The sequence below is a fragment of the Euprymna scolopes genome, chromosome 39 (assembly GCF_053919585.1).
Source record: "Euprymna scolopes isolate OS-2025 chromosome 39, ASM5391958v1, whole genome shotgun sequence".
Lineage (NCBI taxonomy): Eukaryota > Metazoa > Mollusca > Cephalopoda > Sepiida > Sepiolidae > Euprymna > Euprymna scolopes.
The window spans coordinates 72,662,601-72,678,660 of record NC_136520.1 but is presented as its reverse complement, the minus strand read 5'-3'; the positions used below and the strand labels follow the sequence as shown (position 1 = coordinate 72,678,660).

General features: G+C 34.7%; 1 protein-coding gene across 1 annotated transcript in view; it reads left to right on the top strand.

The window, feature by feature from the left end:
• Positions 1 to 16,060, top strand: part of LOC145263864 (polycystin-1-like protein 1) — an 842,774-nt gene that overhangs the window by 214,596 nt on the left and 612,118 nt on the right. The window contains exon 4 of the mRNA XM_080120938.1: positions 6,613 to 6,803. Coding sequence (XP_079977064.1) covers positions 6,613 to 6,803 — 191 coding nt within the window. The remainder of the gene's footprint in view (positions 1 to 6,612; positions 6,804 to 16,060) is intronic.

Genomic DNA, 16,060 nt, shown 5'->3' with positions numbered 1-16,060 from the left:
TTGCTTCTTTCTCCTTCTTGCCCCATATTGCTGTGTCGGGTTTAATAGCTCCGTTTTCTAGGTACATAGTGTTGAGACAATTAAGCAAAATCAGGAATCGGAAAAATTTTATCTTATTTTCCGATGCCAAAACCAATTCCTTAAATTATCTTTTTTATTTGATTTTGGTTTAAGAAACAATTTTCCATTGCTTGTAGTAATAATAAAATAAATATTTATTGATTTAAACTTCCAGTAAGACTAAAATTTCTAGATCATCTCCTCACAAATGTTTTTACATTTGAGAAAACAAGCATATTTAAGAGGGTTTTTTTTTTTATAGTAATCGGCATAGAATAACCATTTTATAGTTAAATATTTAGAGATATATATAAAAAATCGGAATTGGGAACTTAATACAGAATCAGTGATTGTATCGGAATCGGGAGAAAATATTGAATCTTCCCATCACTAGTGCATAGCTGTAGGAATTGCAGAGTCATAATGGATGGTGTATGACTTATTTCCAACTGTTTTTTTTTGGTAAACATGTTGCCAGGATTTGCTGCTTTTTATAGATCGTCCAGTGGAAATATTTACACACTCCATCTACAGCTGGATGGTATATTGCTCACAATTTACTTCTGTGTGGTAGAACCGCACTCATATTAAAAGCATTGATCATCAAGCCTTTATTTTGGACAACCATTATAGTCCTCTCCTAATCATAGGTACGAAAAAAAATGGCAGAAAAATGATAGGACATAGTTTTGAAAGCCGGTTTGCCATAATTTCTTTGTAGGTTTCTGATTTATTTTTTGATTGTATTTGAAAAATTAAAACTTAAAGTTAATTTGCAAAGGGGAAAAAAGTAATTGTACATGTGAAAAAAAAAGTTATAAAATGTTTTCACGGCGATATTTGGAAACTGACAAGTTCAACTAAATTTTGAAGTTAAATAAATTCATTATAAAAATTCTTTGAAAGATAAATATTAGTTTTCTAGGTTTATTTCAAAGACAATTGTTAAAGTCCTAAGATATTGAATTAAATAAACAAACAAATTAATTTTCCTTCGCATTATATTGAATTCATTAATGCAGACTTTAGGGGCTTTTTCGTAATGTTCCTGAAAAAAAATTTTTTTTTTTTTCATCCTTACACTTTACAATGCTTTATTTTCATTTTAAAAAAGCAAAAATAAATTCCTTTAATTTTTTTTTTTTTTTTTTTTTTACTGAAAACCACAACTTTTAGTAAAGGTGTTTTTTGTTTCAACAAAATAATAGATTTCCACTAAGATTCAAATAAAAATAATGAGTTCATTATATTCCGTGATCATTATTTGATAAATACTGCAAATTTCATTAAAATTGGTTAATTTCTGATTTTTGGTGAATTGTTAAGTCAAGGAAGAGATTAAAATGTTTATATATTTTGAGTATTGGCTATTTATTTTGCACGTACCTACCTAATCATAGTGAAGCGATCCTTTTTTTTTTTAGCCAGTTTATAGAGCCAGTCCTTATCTATACAGTATGAATTAACCCAGAAAATACTTGACACGCTGCTGCTCTGGTTGGCCCATTCTTGCAGGGTTTTTTTTTTTTTTTTTTTCAATGGAAATGTAGCAGACTTGTTTTCGGATTCTTTGTCACTTGTAAGACAGTCTTGTGCAAAATGTCTGGTCAGTTTCGTAATGAAAGGTTTGCTGGCTTTTGTTTTGTGATGTTGATGTACCATTTTGAGGTCTGGTTTTAGGAGTTACTTTTAGAGAGAGAGATGGCCAATAAATCTTCCTTTTTCTTTTTATTTAGTTAAAAAAATGTTTGTGTGCAAGGGGCATAACTCTGCCAAAGTAAGATTTGTGTCCCTTGTACCATAGTTCCACTTTTTTTCCTTCTCTCTTTTTTCCTTCTCTCTTTTTTCCTTCTCTCTTTTTTCCTTCTCTCTTTTTTCCTTCTCTCTTTTTTCCTTCTCTCTTTTTTCCTTCTCTCTTTTTTCCTTCTCTCTTTTTTCCTTTTCTCTTTTTTTCCTTTTCTCTTTTTTTTCCTTTTCTCTTTTTTTCCTTTTCTCTTTTTTTTCCTTTTCTCTTTTTTTTCCTTTTCTCTTTTTTTTCCTTTTCTCTTTTTTTTCCTTTTCTCTTTTTTTTTCCTTTTCTCTTTTTTTTCCTTTTCTCTTTTTTTTCCTTTTCTCTTTTTTTCCTTTTCTCTTTTTTTTCCTTTTCTCTTTTCTTTTCTTTTTTCTTTTCTTTTTTCTTTTTTCTTTTTTCTTTTCTCTTTTTTCTTTTTTTTTCTCTTTTTTCTTTTCTTTTCTCTTTTTTCTTTTCTTTTCTCTTTTTTCTTTTTTTTTCTCTTTTTTCTTTTTTCTCTTTTTTTCTTTTCTCTCTTTTTTCTTTTCTCTTTTCTCTTCTCTTTTTTCTTTTCTCTTCTCTTTTTTCTTTTCTCTTCTCTTTTTTCTTTTCTCTTCTCTTTTTTCTTTTCTCTTCTCTTTTTTCTTTTCTTTTTCCTTTCTTTTCTTTTTCCTTTTTTTCTTTTCTTTTTCCTTTTTTTCTTTTCTTTTTCCTTTTTTTTCACTATGTATGACTAATTGAACATCTATTTTAGAAATAAACAAATACCTCTCTCTCCTGAGGAAACGTTACAATGTCGTTTTTTTTTTTGTTTTTTTATTTTATTTATTTTTATTTTTTTACACAGGCATCACCACATTATCAAGGCCAATAGGCCACTCGAGGATAAAGGTTAAAGAGTGTACAGTAGAAATTGGACAATATAGTAATCAATTCGGTAAATTTGTTAACTTATATGGAATGGTTCATCAAGAACTTTTTTACGTTAGACTTGAAGACAACCATATTGTATTGATTGAGATTGTCGGACTGACTTCCTCATCTTGATTGTTATTGTCACAACGTTTCGGCCGTTTTGCCCTCCGGCCTTCATCAGGTGTTTTGTATCGAACTGGGAAACCGTTTGTTAAGAGTCTCGAACCCAACCCTTTATTATTATTACGGACTCCAGCTAGGCTCTGGAACATAGTTGCTGATTCTCTGTTTTGAATGTTACTTTTTCACTGCCTTCGTTCAGGATTGAACTCGGCATTTGGGTAACTGTAAACTTTGATACAACGTCTTAGTGTATCGATATACTGTACGATGGAAAGGTTTTTTAGTAGTAGTAGTAGTAGTAGTAGTAGTAGTACGGTATAATCACATTGACACACCGGTTCCTGCTGGATCACTGAAGTTAAGCAACATTGAACCTGGTCAGTACTAAATGAGTGACCACTTGAGACTTCTAGGTGATGTATGTGCTCTCTGCTTATCTCGGCATTGCTTCCAGTCGTCCTGGACTTCTCCTTGCCACTGGACTCAAATAGTACTGATTCAGGAGAGGTGTGGTTGGAGATTGTGCAACCCTTGCCTCACAATTTCATGCACAGCTACCTTTACAGGGGGTATCCTTTGTTTTTCGAGACTGAATGGAGGCATCGATTATTATCATTAGTCTGAAAGAATTCACCTTAAAAAAATGTCTGTAGTTCCATTAACACAATGGGGTCACCTTATCATCGTGTCTTCATATATAGCTGTTTCGTTGCATCACGATTCTTTAGGAGGAATCATAGCACTGTTTCATTTTATTTCCTTTTTTTTTTCGCTAAATACTAATCTAATTTTTACACTTGTACAATGTTATGTATGTGTAATCCGTTTATAAATTTCTGTGTATAGGATTCACTTATAAATTAATTAACTAATAAACCGATCATTATGAATTTTGGAATCCAGTTGTGATGCAGGTAATGTGGACTAGATTTAGTTTAGTTTTATACAAATGGGGCAAAGAGAAAGTGGGACTATGATTCTTAATACCGAAACTTTCGTTTGAAACCTCGATTGGATTTTCTCGGTAGCTACCGAAACCAACATGTCGTTTGAGTAAGTTTTCCAAACATTAAAATGAAACGAAATTTACTTTTTAATGGATTTTCTACGTTTCAGTAAAAAAATAAAATTAAAGAATATCTTAATGAAGAATCTATTATAAAAAGGATTGGCGGACCTGTACAATGTACCCCCCTCCCCCTTGTATTTTTTGGTCCCCCCCCCTCCCGACAAAGGAGGGATTGGACCTAGTAATTCACTCTCGTTTGTTTGTTCGCACTTTTATCAAGAACCACACCTTTGATTTTTTTTTTTTTTTCTTTTTTTTTGATTTTTTTTTTCTTTTTTTTTGATTTTTTTTTTCTTTTTTTTTTTTTAACTTTGCACAAACATTAGTCATGGTGAAAGTAAATTTTTGCCAGAACAGATTTTCTGGGATAACTCTCGTTGCTCATCTTTACAACTATAGGGCTAGGACAACAGCATATTCTTTTCATTTTTTTGACTCCAGTGTGTATTCGTTGATATCTTATATGCTTTTATATAGAAGGTGGTTCTCGATTGATTAACTGTGTCGGATATATACTCGAGAGTCAAAACAATGAAACGAATATGCTGTTGTCATAGCCTTAATAATGTATTATGGACTAAGATGCAAGAGGCATGTAAAGCTCCTCCCAGCGTATTGTGGTGGGTCCCTGACTAGAGCAGGCAATCAATTCGATTTCACCGATTTCGATAACGATTGGAATGTGGTACATTCGTTGATTCTTATTCAAGTCCGAGCAACATCGGGTCTCCCTGTTAGTCATATAAAAGGAGATATATGTAGAACAGGAAACTTTGTTAGTATGGCCACATTGAAAGAATGGATGAGTTTTTGAGTTGATGTAAAACGGTTACGGCAGCAAGTCCAGTTCATGGGGGAAAGTTAAATTAGTTATGGCATGAAGTGATAAAAATGGACTTGAGATAAAGAGGGATAAATAAAAACCTGGTCAGAAATAGTTCAAGATATGTCAGCATGTACAATGGGTGTTGAACTGAATATGATAAATGATCCAAAAATAACTTTTTAAAAAAAAATGAAATCACAAATTGAAATTAAAGAAAATTTCATTGTTTTTACTCATTTTCACACATTAATGTTAACTCATTTCAACAGCTAACACATTGAATCTTCATAATATGATTCATAGCACAATAGGTCAATTTTGGAGTTCGACTTATATAAGCGTAGGAACATTTACATCCTTAGGTGCATGAGGCAGTCAAAGCATACCATCGAAAAGATACACAGCATCTGTCCAGCTTCTTCCCGTTGCAATCAAATCTTTTTAGATTGTCCACTTCCAGTTCATTTTTAGTCTTTTTTTTTTTTTCAATATTCCAAGCACTTGTTAACAATTCTTTCTAGGGTCAACCTTAGGGTATATCTGACCCAGCCTAAATGTCGTTTACAGATTATTAATGTTGGCTACTGCGGTCTATGACTTCTTGGTTAGTAGTTGGATTACTCCATTTTATCCCTAGAATCGTTGTTTTTTCTTTTTTTTTTTTTTTAACAAAGGAGGTCACTTGAGGATAAGGGTTAATGAGTGTACAGTGGTCACCGGGACAACAGCACAGGGATCATCAGTGGTGGAAATTGTGTATAATTTGATGATTTTAATAGGACGGCTCAACAAGTTGTTTACATTGGATTTGAAGATGACCATATTGTATTCGGCTGGAAAGTAGACCAGCAGAACAGAGTTCCACAGGCGAACAGTTCTAGGAAAGAAACTTTGTTCTTTGAATTTATGTTTAGATTTAGGAACAAATGTTTGAGAAAGTGTGTGAAGGGGAGAGGGACATAGATTGAAGCTCAAACAAGCCAATGTGCCATGAAACTAAAGATAGAGTAGAGATAGGCTCGCAACATTTCTTCTGTAGGAAAGATATGCAGGGAAGAGAAATGGCATCACCTACTAGATTTTTTTTTTTTTTTACAAGGGAATCACCACTTATCAAGACCTAAAGACCATTCGAGGATAAGGTTTAATGAATGTACGGTCGTAGTTTAGTAATCATTAATAGTGTAGCTTGGATAGGATTTTAGATTATTTAAGGGGACGCCTCAACATTTGTTTACATTGAACTTGAAGGCTACCATATTGTAATCAACTAGGAACAGTGTTCCACACGCAGACATTTCTAAAAAAAAGAATTTCGAAGACGCATGGAATCAAATATGTCTAAGTTCCTCTCTTGGCTGATTTTGAGATGCCAAGTTTCACGTCCATATATGGCAGCATGGACAAGACGTTGCTGTTAAAAATTTTTTTTTATTATTATATTTTCACCCCAAACAAGGCATATTGCCACTTTGATGTAGGGGGGGGGGGCTACTATCAGGGACATAAGCATCAGGGGTACTATGTAGGGAGTTGGGCAGCAAGATGTCGGTTCACGTTACACTTGAACTTCTGCATGTCAGTACAGTTGGGGAAGCAGGGACCCAGAAGGGAATTCCAAAGTCTAGCAGTTCTGGGGGAAAAAACTATTGCAGTAGAAGACTCTCTTACATATAGGGATCTCAACTGTGAAGGGGTGATCCCTAGATGTAAGAGAGTCTTCTACTCCAGTAGTTTCTAAAACTCAGTGTAACTAAAATTGGAAACAAAAGCAGGAAATGCTGATTTAAATTTTTCTACAATCAAATGAATTTCCTTTTTTTTTTTTTTTTTTTTTTTTTTACACAGCTGCAGCCTCATCGTGCCTTTATCGTGTGGTGGAAGCAGAGATGAAGATTCCTTTCTCAGCCTCTATTCATCCAGGGGACCATATTTTGTCAATTCATCCCTCAAGGTCGTTGCCAATCAACTTGTTGTCAACCAAACTGTCACCCTAGATGCTGCTGTCTATCTAGCAGCGCTCATCAATTATACGAAAAGTAAGTCAATTGTTTTTCTGCATCCTTTGAATCTATTCCCAGCTGCATCCAATGATAAACTTTGTGAAAGAGTGGAATCACATCATATTTATCTTTACTTCGAAGTCCACTGGAGCCTTGAAGTCTTGTCTATTTATGTAGTGTTACATCCCTGGTCCAAGTTTAAATGCACAGCAGTAATTTTAATTCCAGCACACGGACTTAGGGTTTCTGCGTGCACCTGGCTTAAAGAAGGGTAAGGAGACTTACCACCAGAGACGGCTACGCGACTGGTCCCCAATCCAGTTGAGTGTAAGCAAATTTCATCGTCTATCGAATTTTCCCGAGTCTAATCAAAACAGTGAGAAGCAAGCATGCAAAAGACGGTAAAAAAAAAAAATTCAATATGAAATAATGAGGAGGTCGGAAGCAGAAATATAGTTTATATGTATTTTTTTTTTCTTTTATAAAACAAGCAAAACAAAAGTCTCTTTGATGAGGAAACAGAGGAGGAGAAATTCACAAACCTTCATGGTTAACTCGTTTCCGCTCTGCCATAGACTCATGTCTGCTGTGACTTGCGTTCACTTCCACTTCGGGATCTCCATTTTCTTCCCACGGCCTCTGGACCATAACAGTAGCAGGGGGGGGGGGGATTTTGTCTTTCGTGTGTATATCTCATTACGTGTGTCTCTTTGTCTGTCTGTATGTAATCATGATACATCTAGTGTGAATACATATATGCAATAAAGCTCACCATACCTTGTTTTCCCCCCATTATCTTGGTCTTCATTGTTTGTAGCTGCAAAAGGGAACCGCATGTATAAAATAACAAGTCAGAAGTTTCCTTGAATTAATTAATGCTTGCTTTATTTCTTTCTCAATCTTGGTGGTTCAACATTCTTTTCATGTTGGCCGTTCTTAACTCCCATTTTTGCATTTCTTTTTCCGACACATTTTTGCACCAATCTTGACATGTCTATTCCATCCAAATCGGAAACTTAATCGTTGAACTCTTTTTGTATTAACCAACCTTCACAGCAGAATCACAATTTTCAACATGTCGGTATAACTCGAGATATCATCTGTGGCACAATCAAAAAAAAGTTTTTTTGTTATATGTTAGGGCCCCCCCCTCCTCAGGATAGTCTTTTAGGTCTATAGGCTAGATTTCTAGAGTTTCCATGAAATTGCAGCTATCGATGGACAATTGAACTGTTATCAAAGTATAAAACATTTCGATAGCAAATGTTCGAAGATAAATATCTAAAACTAACAGATTCGGAATTTGCGATGCCTCAAATATTTAAAGCCAATTAAAGTATTTATGATAAACAAAGAACTTTGGAATTTAGTTTAAAGCCAGTTAGAATATGCGATGCAATGCATCCATTCAAGCTCAAGAGACAATGGATAACTCCTGTAAGGGTAGCTGCACGTGTAATTGTGAGGTAAAGGTTGCACAGATGCTAACCACATCCTTCCCGAGTCGGTACTGCTTAAGTCCAGTGGCAAGGAGAAGTGCAAGATGACTGGAAACAATGGTGAAATAAGCGGAGAGCACATACAGCACCTGGAATTTCTAAATGGTCACCCATTTTAGTACTGACCAGGCTAAAAATTACTTAACTTTGGTGATCTAATGGGAATCAGTGTGTCAACATGAATTAAAATATTTACGTAAACAAAAGGTAAACGGAAACAGTTTTGTTATATCTAAGAGTTTTGCAGAGAGTCAGATTTGTCCGAAAAGCAGTCAGTTTACTGGGGATCGTCTCGATGATCGGTCGTCACTTTTATGTCCATGGAAGCTATAATGGATGCATTTTAGAAAGATGCAGAAACCAAGAGAACTGTTTGCAAACGAAGAGGCGAGGAACATCAACAAATTCAAGTTATGTAAAATATAACCTGTTGTGTTCCTGTTTCCTTCGGATGTAGATATATTCATTTAGAGAACGTCAAACAGGTTCCAACAGCCAAAGAACAAAGGGAACCATAAAAGAAGGTATGTCACCTCTTTTGTCTATGAGAATGTATCTAATGTGTAGCAGTGCACATGCACGTACCTGCAATATACAGTACATAAATTAGTGAATGCTTTATACATTTAAGAGATGATATGGTCCATATATTATCATGGCGAATGAAGATCTAGGGAGGGGCTTGTCCACGTTTTTTGCAGACACGCTCATGGCTGACGAGTCTAAGGCAAGATAAGCAGGCTCGACTGCAACAGCTGGAGCTCAAGTCTGATCTAGGTTTGGAGCTGGAGTTTGTTGGCGTTACTTTCTCCTGTGTCTTCTGTCCTCCAGACAAGTTTACCTAGTGTTCTCGAAGAAGACTGCTTAATGTACAAACAAAAAAAGATGCGATGTAAAACGTCATGTAGACATCGAACACTTTTTCGGGTGATGCATTTATTCATGTATTTTTAATTTTCCTAAATTTGTTTTAAAGGAATTTATCCTTGAAAAACTTTTCCTAAATTTAGTGTCGAAATTTGTATTATTCAGGCTCCTGTTCTTATCTTACAAGAAGGTATGTCATATATATATATATATATATATATATATACTAGCAAAAGTACCCGTCGTTGACTGGGTTCAAAGACAGCCTACAGAAAATGGACTTTTATTTATGAAAGGATGATAGGTTATGAAAAGGAAGGGTTGAATTTGGGAGTATCAAAACCAAAGCAAAATATGATGAAAGTAAAAATAAAATAGATAAACCCCATCATTTATTATACCATAAACACTTCTCACAATATCCTGTGGATCTATATTAAAAAACCTTGTTAAACTTTGTGACATATTTTCATTCTATGGAGGTCAGGTGCGAACGAACACCCCATAATTTTATTATACTATATTTCTTCAAACTGAAACATAATTATCAAAGTATACTTACGCAGATAGATATGAAAAGTCTTTATTAAAGTTTGTGCCTATTTCCATTCTATGGAGGCCAGGCATGAACGCAGACCCCACAATTTTATGATACCCTCCCTATTTAAGTTAAAACATACTTATCAAAGTATTCTTATGTACATTTATATCAAAAACACTTGTAAACGTTTTTTTTTTTTTTTTAAATTTTTAAATTTCTTATTTCCATACTTTGTGGACCAAGCGCGAATGCAGACCCACAATTTTAATGAACCACCGTTCGGCCAGATCAAACATACCCATTCCTGTGTCTCGATACATCTTCTATCATTATATGTAATCAGTTTTTTAAAATAGTCAACCATATAGGAGCCTATTCGTGACCAGACACACACACACACATTCAACTTTATATATATATATATATATATTTATATACACAGCATAATTACGTTAACCAGTTCTTGCCTGATCACAGAAGTTAAGCAATGTCGAACCTGGCCAGTACCAGATGGGTGATCATTTGGGTAGGTGAGGCGCTGTATGTACCGCGAGGTAAAACACCAGGTTGGGAAACTGGCACGGTCTATCCTTCTCTTGAGGGTATATGGACCTCTCTTAAGCCATGGTAGACAACCCATCTAGTGATGGCATCACGATAAAAACATATCCTTGATAGCCCCAGCAAAGCATCAAGTATTCACACACATTTATAAATTCTTTTTCAGAGTTGGAAGGAACCTAAAATTCTTTCTCTCTTCACTCGCATGTACTCTGTAACCTTTTTCCTCGGCATTTTTTAACCAAATCCTGATGATGTCCTCTGAAATAGGGAAGAAACGTTGATTACCATTTATCTTATTTTAGGTTTTCCTTTTCATTTGTGTGTGTGTGTGCGTGTGTGTATGTATATATATATATATATATATATATATATATATATATATGCAAGGAAGCACTCCAGGACACTGTCCAGTTATCCGACTGGAAGGAGGTTATGCGACAACCCATCTATCTGAAGACAATTTCTCAGACTTGCTAAAAAAATAACGGTATAGAGGTCTAACAAGACTACACACACACACATATATATGTGTGTGTGTGTGTATGCATACGCATATATGCTATTCTCAATGAGGAAACCTCAAGCCTTCTTCAGGCACGTCTTGTTGAATTCTGGAATCTTTACAGAATTTTGAACCTTCAACCTCCAAATTACTGTCACTTAAAATTGATTTCTATTTAATACCTTTACCCGTTGCATCACATTTCCATGCGGATTGTTCGGTCGTCACTACAGGCAACACTAAGAATAAAATAAAAAATTACTTAACGCTTCTGTCCAGTCATGGCTGATAGAACGAGAGCGTCCCACTTTGTCAACTAAGCTCCAACCCCTGCCCCATCGCCGCAATGTTGCATCTCTGTATCTGTTTTACAAATGGAATCTTAATGGAATGTGCTCTGATGAACTCGTTGCACTTGTGCCCCCTCAACATACGTATCTTTGACAAACCTGCTTAGCAACAAAATCACACCTGTTCACTTGTTGTGATCCTTCATGCAGGATCAGACCACAGGTGGAGACAAATAGACTCCCAAATCCGCCCAAAATGTAAAGAAGCACCCCAGGACACTGTCCGGTTATGCGACAACCCATCTCTCTGAAGACAATTTCTCAGACTGGCTAAAAAAATAACGGTATAGATGTCTAACCCATATAACATTACTACTATGATTCCGATTCTTTATAAATCTCTAAATATTTAACTATAAAGTTATTTTTTCCAGATTACCATGTAAAAACACGTGTTAAATGTGCAGATATTTTCTTAAACGTCAAAATACACTTGTGAGCGGATGATCTATCGATTTTACTATTACTAGTAGTTTAAAATCAATAAATATTTATTATCTTATTATTATTACCAGCAATGGAAGATTTCCCTTTTAAATAAAATCAAATAAAAAAAAAAAGACAAAAGAATCGTTTTTGGCATCAGAAAATAGACACAATTTTTCAGATTCTGATTAATCGTCCACTACTAATCGGTTTTAAAACAAAGTCAATTCAGAACTAATAACAAATGAATTTACAGCAACATTTGTTCGGGTTTATCTGAGCAAATATTTAGAATTTGACTTGTATTTCTATATTATTATATATTTTGTTAGATTTTTTTTTTTTTTTAAGATGAGAAATTATTGCTTAAAACAAGGATTCATGATTTATTATATAACAAAGCTTTTTTCCCCAGACCTGTCCGCCTGTGTAACACTGTTCCACTGGCTTGCTTCCCGGTTGAATACAACATGGTAGCCTTCAAATCCAATGTAAACAAGTTCTTGTTGAGCTGTCCCCGTAAATGATCAAATTCTACCCAATTTACACCATTAACGATTACTACACTACCAATTTAGATTCATTAACCTTTATCCTCGAGTAACATTCGTGCCTTGATAAGTGGTGATTCCTAAGTAAAAAAAAAAAATAGAAAATCGTCATTCTGCTTATCCGACTAAACTAGCAAAGATACACTTACAAATAATTTTGCTACTTGTCACCTATCTTGGCATAGACAACCGAGAGACGGATTTAAATCAAGGAGGTTTTATGATCAAAGAGAGCCTTGACCTTGCACGGTCACTAAATTATCGCATTGACAAATGGAATGACTGGAATGACCATATTTTTATTAACGTTAATTACAAACAATTTGTTCATAGATAAAATGACATTTTGGCCTGTAAAAAGAAAACAACTTTAAACCTATTAAAAAATATTTGTATCGCAGTTCAGACCTGATTTTTTAATTTTAAGATCCATTTTGTTTCTTTGTGTGCATATACAGGGCTCTACATTGCGAGTGAAACAGTTGCATTTGCGAGTGATTTTTCAAAGTGGAGATTAGAAATAATAAAACGCTTATTGTTTGGCCATTGTATTTCTTTCACTGTGACACTCTTGCAAAGCTCACTACTGAGTGAAAAATATGTTTTCAACTTTGTTCGTTTTATTAAAAAAAAAAAGTTAAATAATTAAAACAATAAAAGGTTTAACAAAACAATATACTTTTTTTTTAGCAAAAGCGGTTTTAAAAAATATCTGAGGAAATTCGAATGTTTATACCTTCAAGTATCAACATAAAACTCGGCGTATATTTAGAATTACACTTATTAAAAAAAAAAAATACAAAAAAAATCTTTGATATACGTACTCGTCACAGAACGAAGATGTCATATTCTAAAAATCATGTGGGTTTGGCTAGTAACTTTTTTATTTGGCTAGTAAACGAAAATATTTCGTTGTCAAAGGTGAACTAAAGATAAATTTGTCCGTAGAGCCCTGATATATATAGGATGGAATGATAAAATTGTTGCCCTAGAAAAGACGACCTGATTCCATTTCCATTTGATGAAAAGCGGTTTTCTTTTTTTGTCGAAGACCATCTACTGACCAATCCTATCAAGGTCAAACTCACACGGGAAAAAAATGAGTTCATTTTATTTATATAGAGAAGAGATAACAAGAGAGCGTATATAAACATTTTTTGTTTAATATAACAAATATACATCAAAACATTTATTAAAAAGAAATCAACAAAAAGTGCTCGATCATAAGTTCTACTAGAACTAATATAAATTACTTTTCCTTACACACGAACACGTGGAAACAGACGGCATAAATATTTATGACGTCATATTATGACGTCATAAATATGTATGTATATAGTCGTTTTTGTTTTGATTTTTTTTTTTTTTTGTTTATCATTTATTTCTTGATTTCTTTGATCTCAGAAAAGTTTCTACGATTTGGAGTAGACCATAAAGACGGGTTCTACCGCAGATACTGTTTGTCCGTCATGATGAAACTCTGATATAACTAAGACATTTTACTGTATAGTTTTTAAATAATAGAAATATATATATATATATATATATATATATATATACTAGCCGGTGGCCCGGCATTGCCCGGTCATAAGATACACTTAAATATGATATTTTAACGTATGCAGATTTCATATTTATTATAATAGAGCCAATATTCTATTTATTATTATATTGTACCCAATGTATAATAGTGATTTCAAAAGTTTTTAAACAATGACATGGGTGCCATCAGTCAGAATCGAAACCAAAACAACACTTCACCATATGATGTATATTTACTCATGCGTATAAGAGCACTTTAAGTTAACTTATTCCTGTCAAGTTGCAATTATTTTCAATTTTGACTCCTTAGCAGCTATTTTTACCAGCTACAAAACCAAATCAAATTTGTTCCACAGATCCAAATTTTCTATATCAAGCTTCAAGTCTGCCGCCCAAAAATTGACAGAAAAGTTTGGTAGAGACCGTTCCTCAGACAGTGAATTGTTCATCTATCAATCTATCTCATTAACACTTATGCTCAAGTGGTTTCTGGCCATAAGTAGTTACTCATTAATAAAATACATACAAAACCATATTTTCTATCTAGAGAGCTTCACCATGTGATTGAAAATAGTGAAATTTCACCTGGGTCAACAAGTGTAGATTGCCAGGTTTTATTAATAGGCTGTATTTTTATATTTATTTTTTCTTTTTTTTGCATGGTGCGTGGATTCGTAATCCTTCCATATACGGTGCTTGATATTCCTGAATGGTTACCCATCTCTTACTGGCCAGAATCAACATTGCTTAATTTCAATGATATAACAAAACCAGTGTATCATTGTGGTTTCCTCCATTTCCTCTATAGAAGTTATTCATTTTTATTTTTCCCGGCATATCAACCTATTCCCGGCATATCAACCTATTTTTAGAGAGATTTTATCCCAGATTCAGTCATTCTATTTAAGAACCATAGACGGAATCCAGGCCAGAACCGTATTGTAAACAATAGAAACAAAGCGGTACCTCCACATTTCCCCAAACTACAAAATTTGTGCCTCCCAACCAAATGAATGCTATATTCAAAGTTATGTGTGTAATACTATTAAGCAGAATTGCAGAATTAAAAGTTATTAGCTCCAACTCATACGATTCCAACAGTTTTGATTCCGATTCCTAGGTGTACCCGAGTTTTGACTCGTGTCTTTCCCAAAGTTTTGACTTGTGTCTTTCCCAAAGTTTTGACTTGTGTCTTTCCCAAAGTTTTGACTTGTGTCTTTCCCAAAGTTTTGACTCGTGGCTTTCCCAGAGTTTTGACTCGTGGCTTTCCCAGAGTTTTGACTCGTGGCTTTCCCAGAGTTTTGACTCGTGGCTTTCCCAGAGTTTTGACTCGTGGCTTTCCCAGAGTTTTGACTCGTGGCTTTCCCAGAGTTTTGACTCGTGGCTTTCCCAGAGTTTTGACTCGTGGCTTTCCCAGAGTTTTGACCCCACCCTCCCCCCGAGTTCTGACTCTTTATTTTCAGACTGTTGATGCTTTGGAAATTCCAAATTTCAACTCGCATTCCTCGCATTTTTGCAATTTCAACTTCTTCCAAAACCTTTGACTGTTAAGTGCAAAACTGTCATGGTTTTCCATATGCATATTCTCTCAAAGGTTTGAAGTCAAAATGGATATTTTTTTTTTTTTTTTTTTTTTACAGGTGTTTGAATCAAACTTTTTGAGGTGGAGAGTAATTCTTGTTTTTTCTCTTTTATTTTTATTTTTGTTTGACTCACAAGTTGTAGTTCCACCCACCTGTCTACTTGCTTATCCAGTGTTTGCTGAGCTTTAAGCAGGCGCATGTCTTAATTAAATCTCATGTCTCTTGTGTTTAGGTATGTCAAGATGGTTATAGTCTGCCATATTTTTATGGCAATTTTTTCTTTATTTTTTAAATATATTTTGTGTTTAGTTTCAATCCTCCCTCATTTGATTCTCTCCCCACATACCTTTTCGTTCTCTCTCTCTCTCCTCTCTCTCTCTCTCTCTCTCCTCTCTATCCCTCTCTCCTCTCTATCCCTCTCTCCTCTCTATCCCTCTCTCTCCTCTCTATCCCTCTCTCTCTCTCGTTTCTCTCTCTCTCCTTCTTTCTCTCTCTCTCCTTCTTTCTCTCTCTCTCCTTCTTTCTCTCTCTCTCCTTCTTTCTCTCTCTCTCTCTCTCCTTCTTTCTCTCTCTCTCTCTCTCCTTCTTTCTCTCTCTCTCTCCTTCTTTCTCTCTCTCTCTCCTTCTTTCTCTCTCTCTCTCCTTCTTTCTCTCTCTCTCTCCTTCTTTCTCTCTCTCTCTCCTTCTTTCTCTCTCTCTCTCCTTCTTTCTCTCTCTCTCCTTCTTTCTCTCTCTCTCCTTTCTCTCTCTCTCTCCTTCTTTCTCTCTCTCTCTCCTTCTTTCTCTCTCTCTCTCCTTCTTTCTCTCTCTCTCTCCTTCTTTCTCTCTCTCTCTCCTTTCTCTCTCTCTCTCCTTCTTTCTCTCTCTC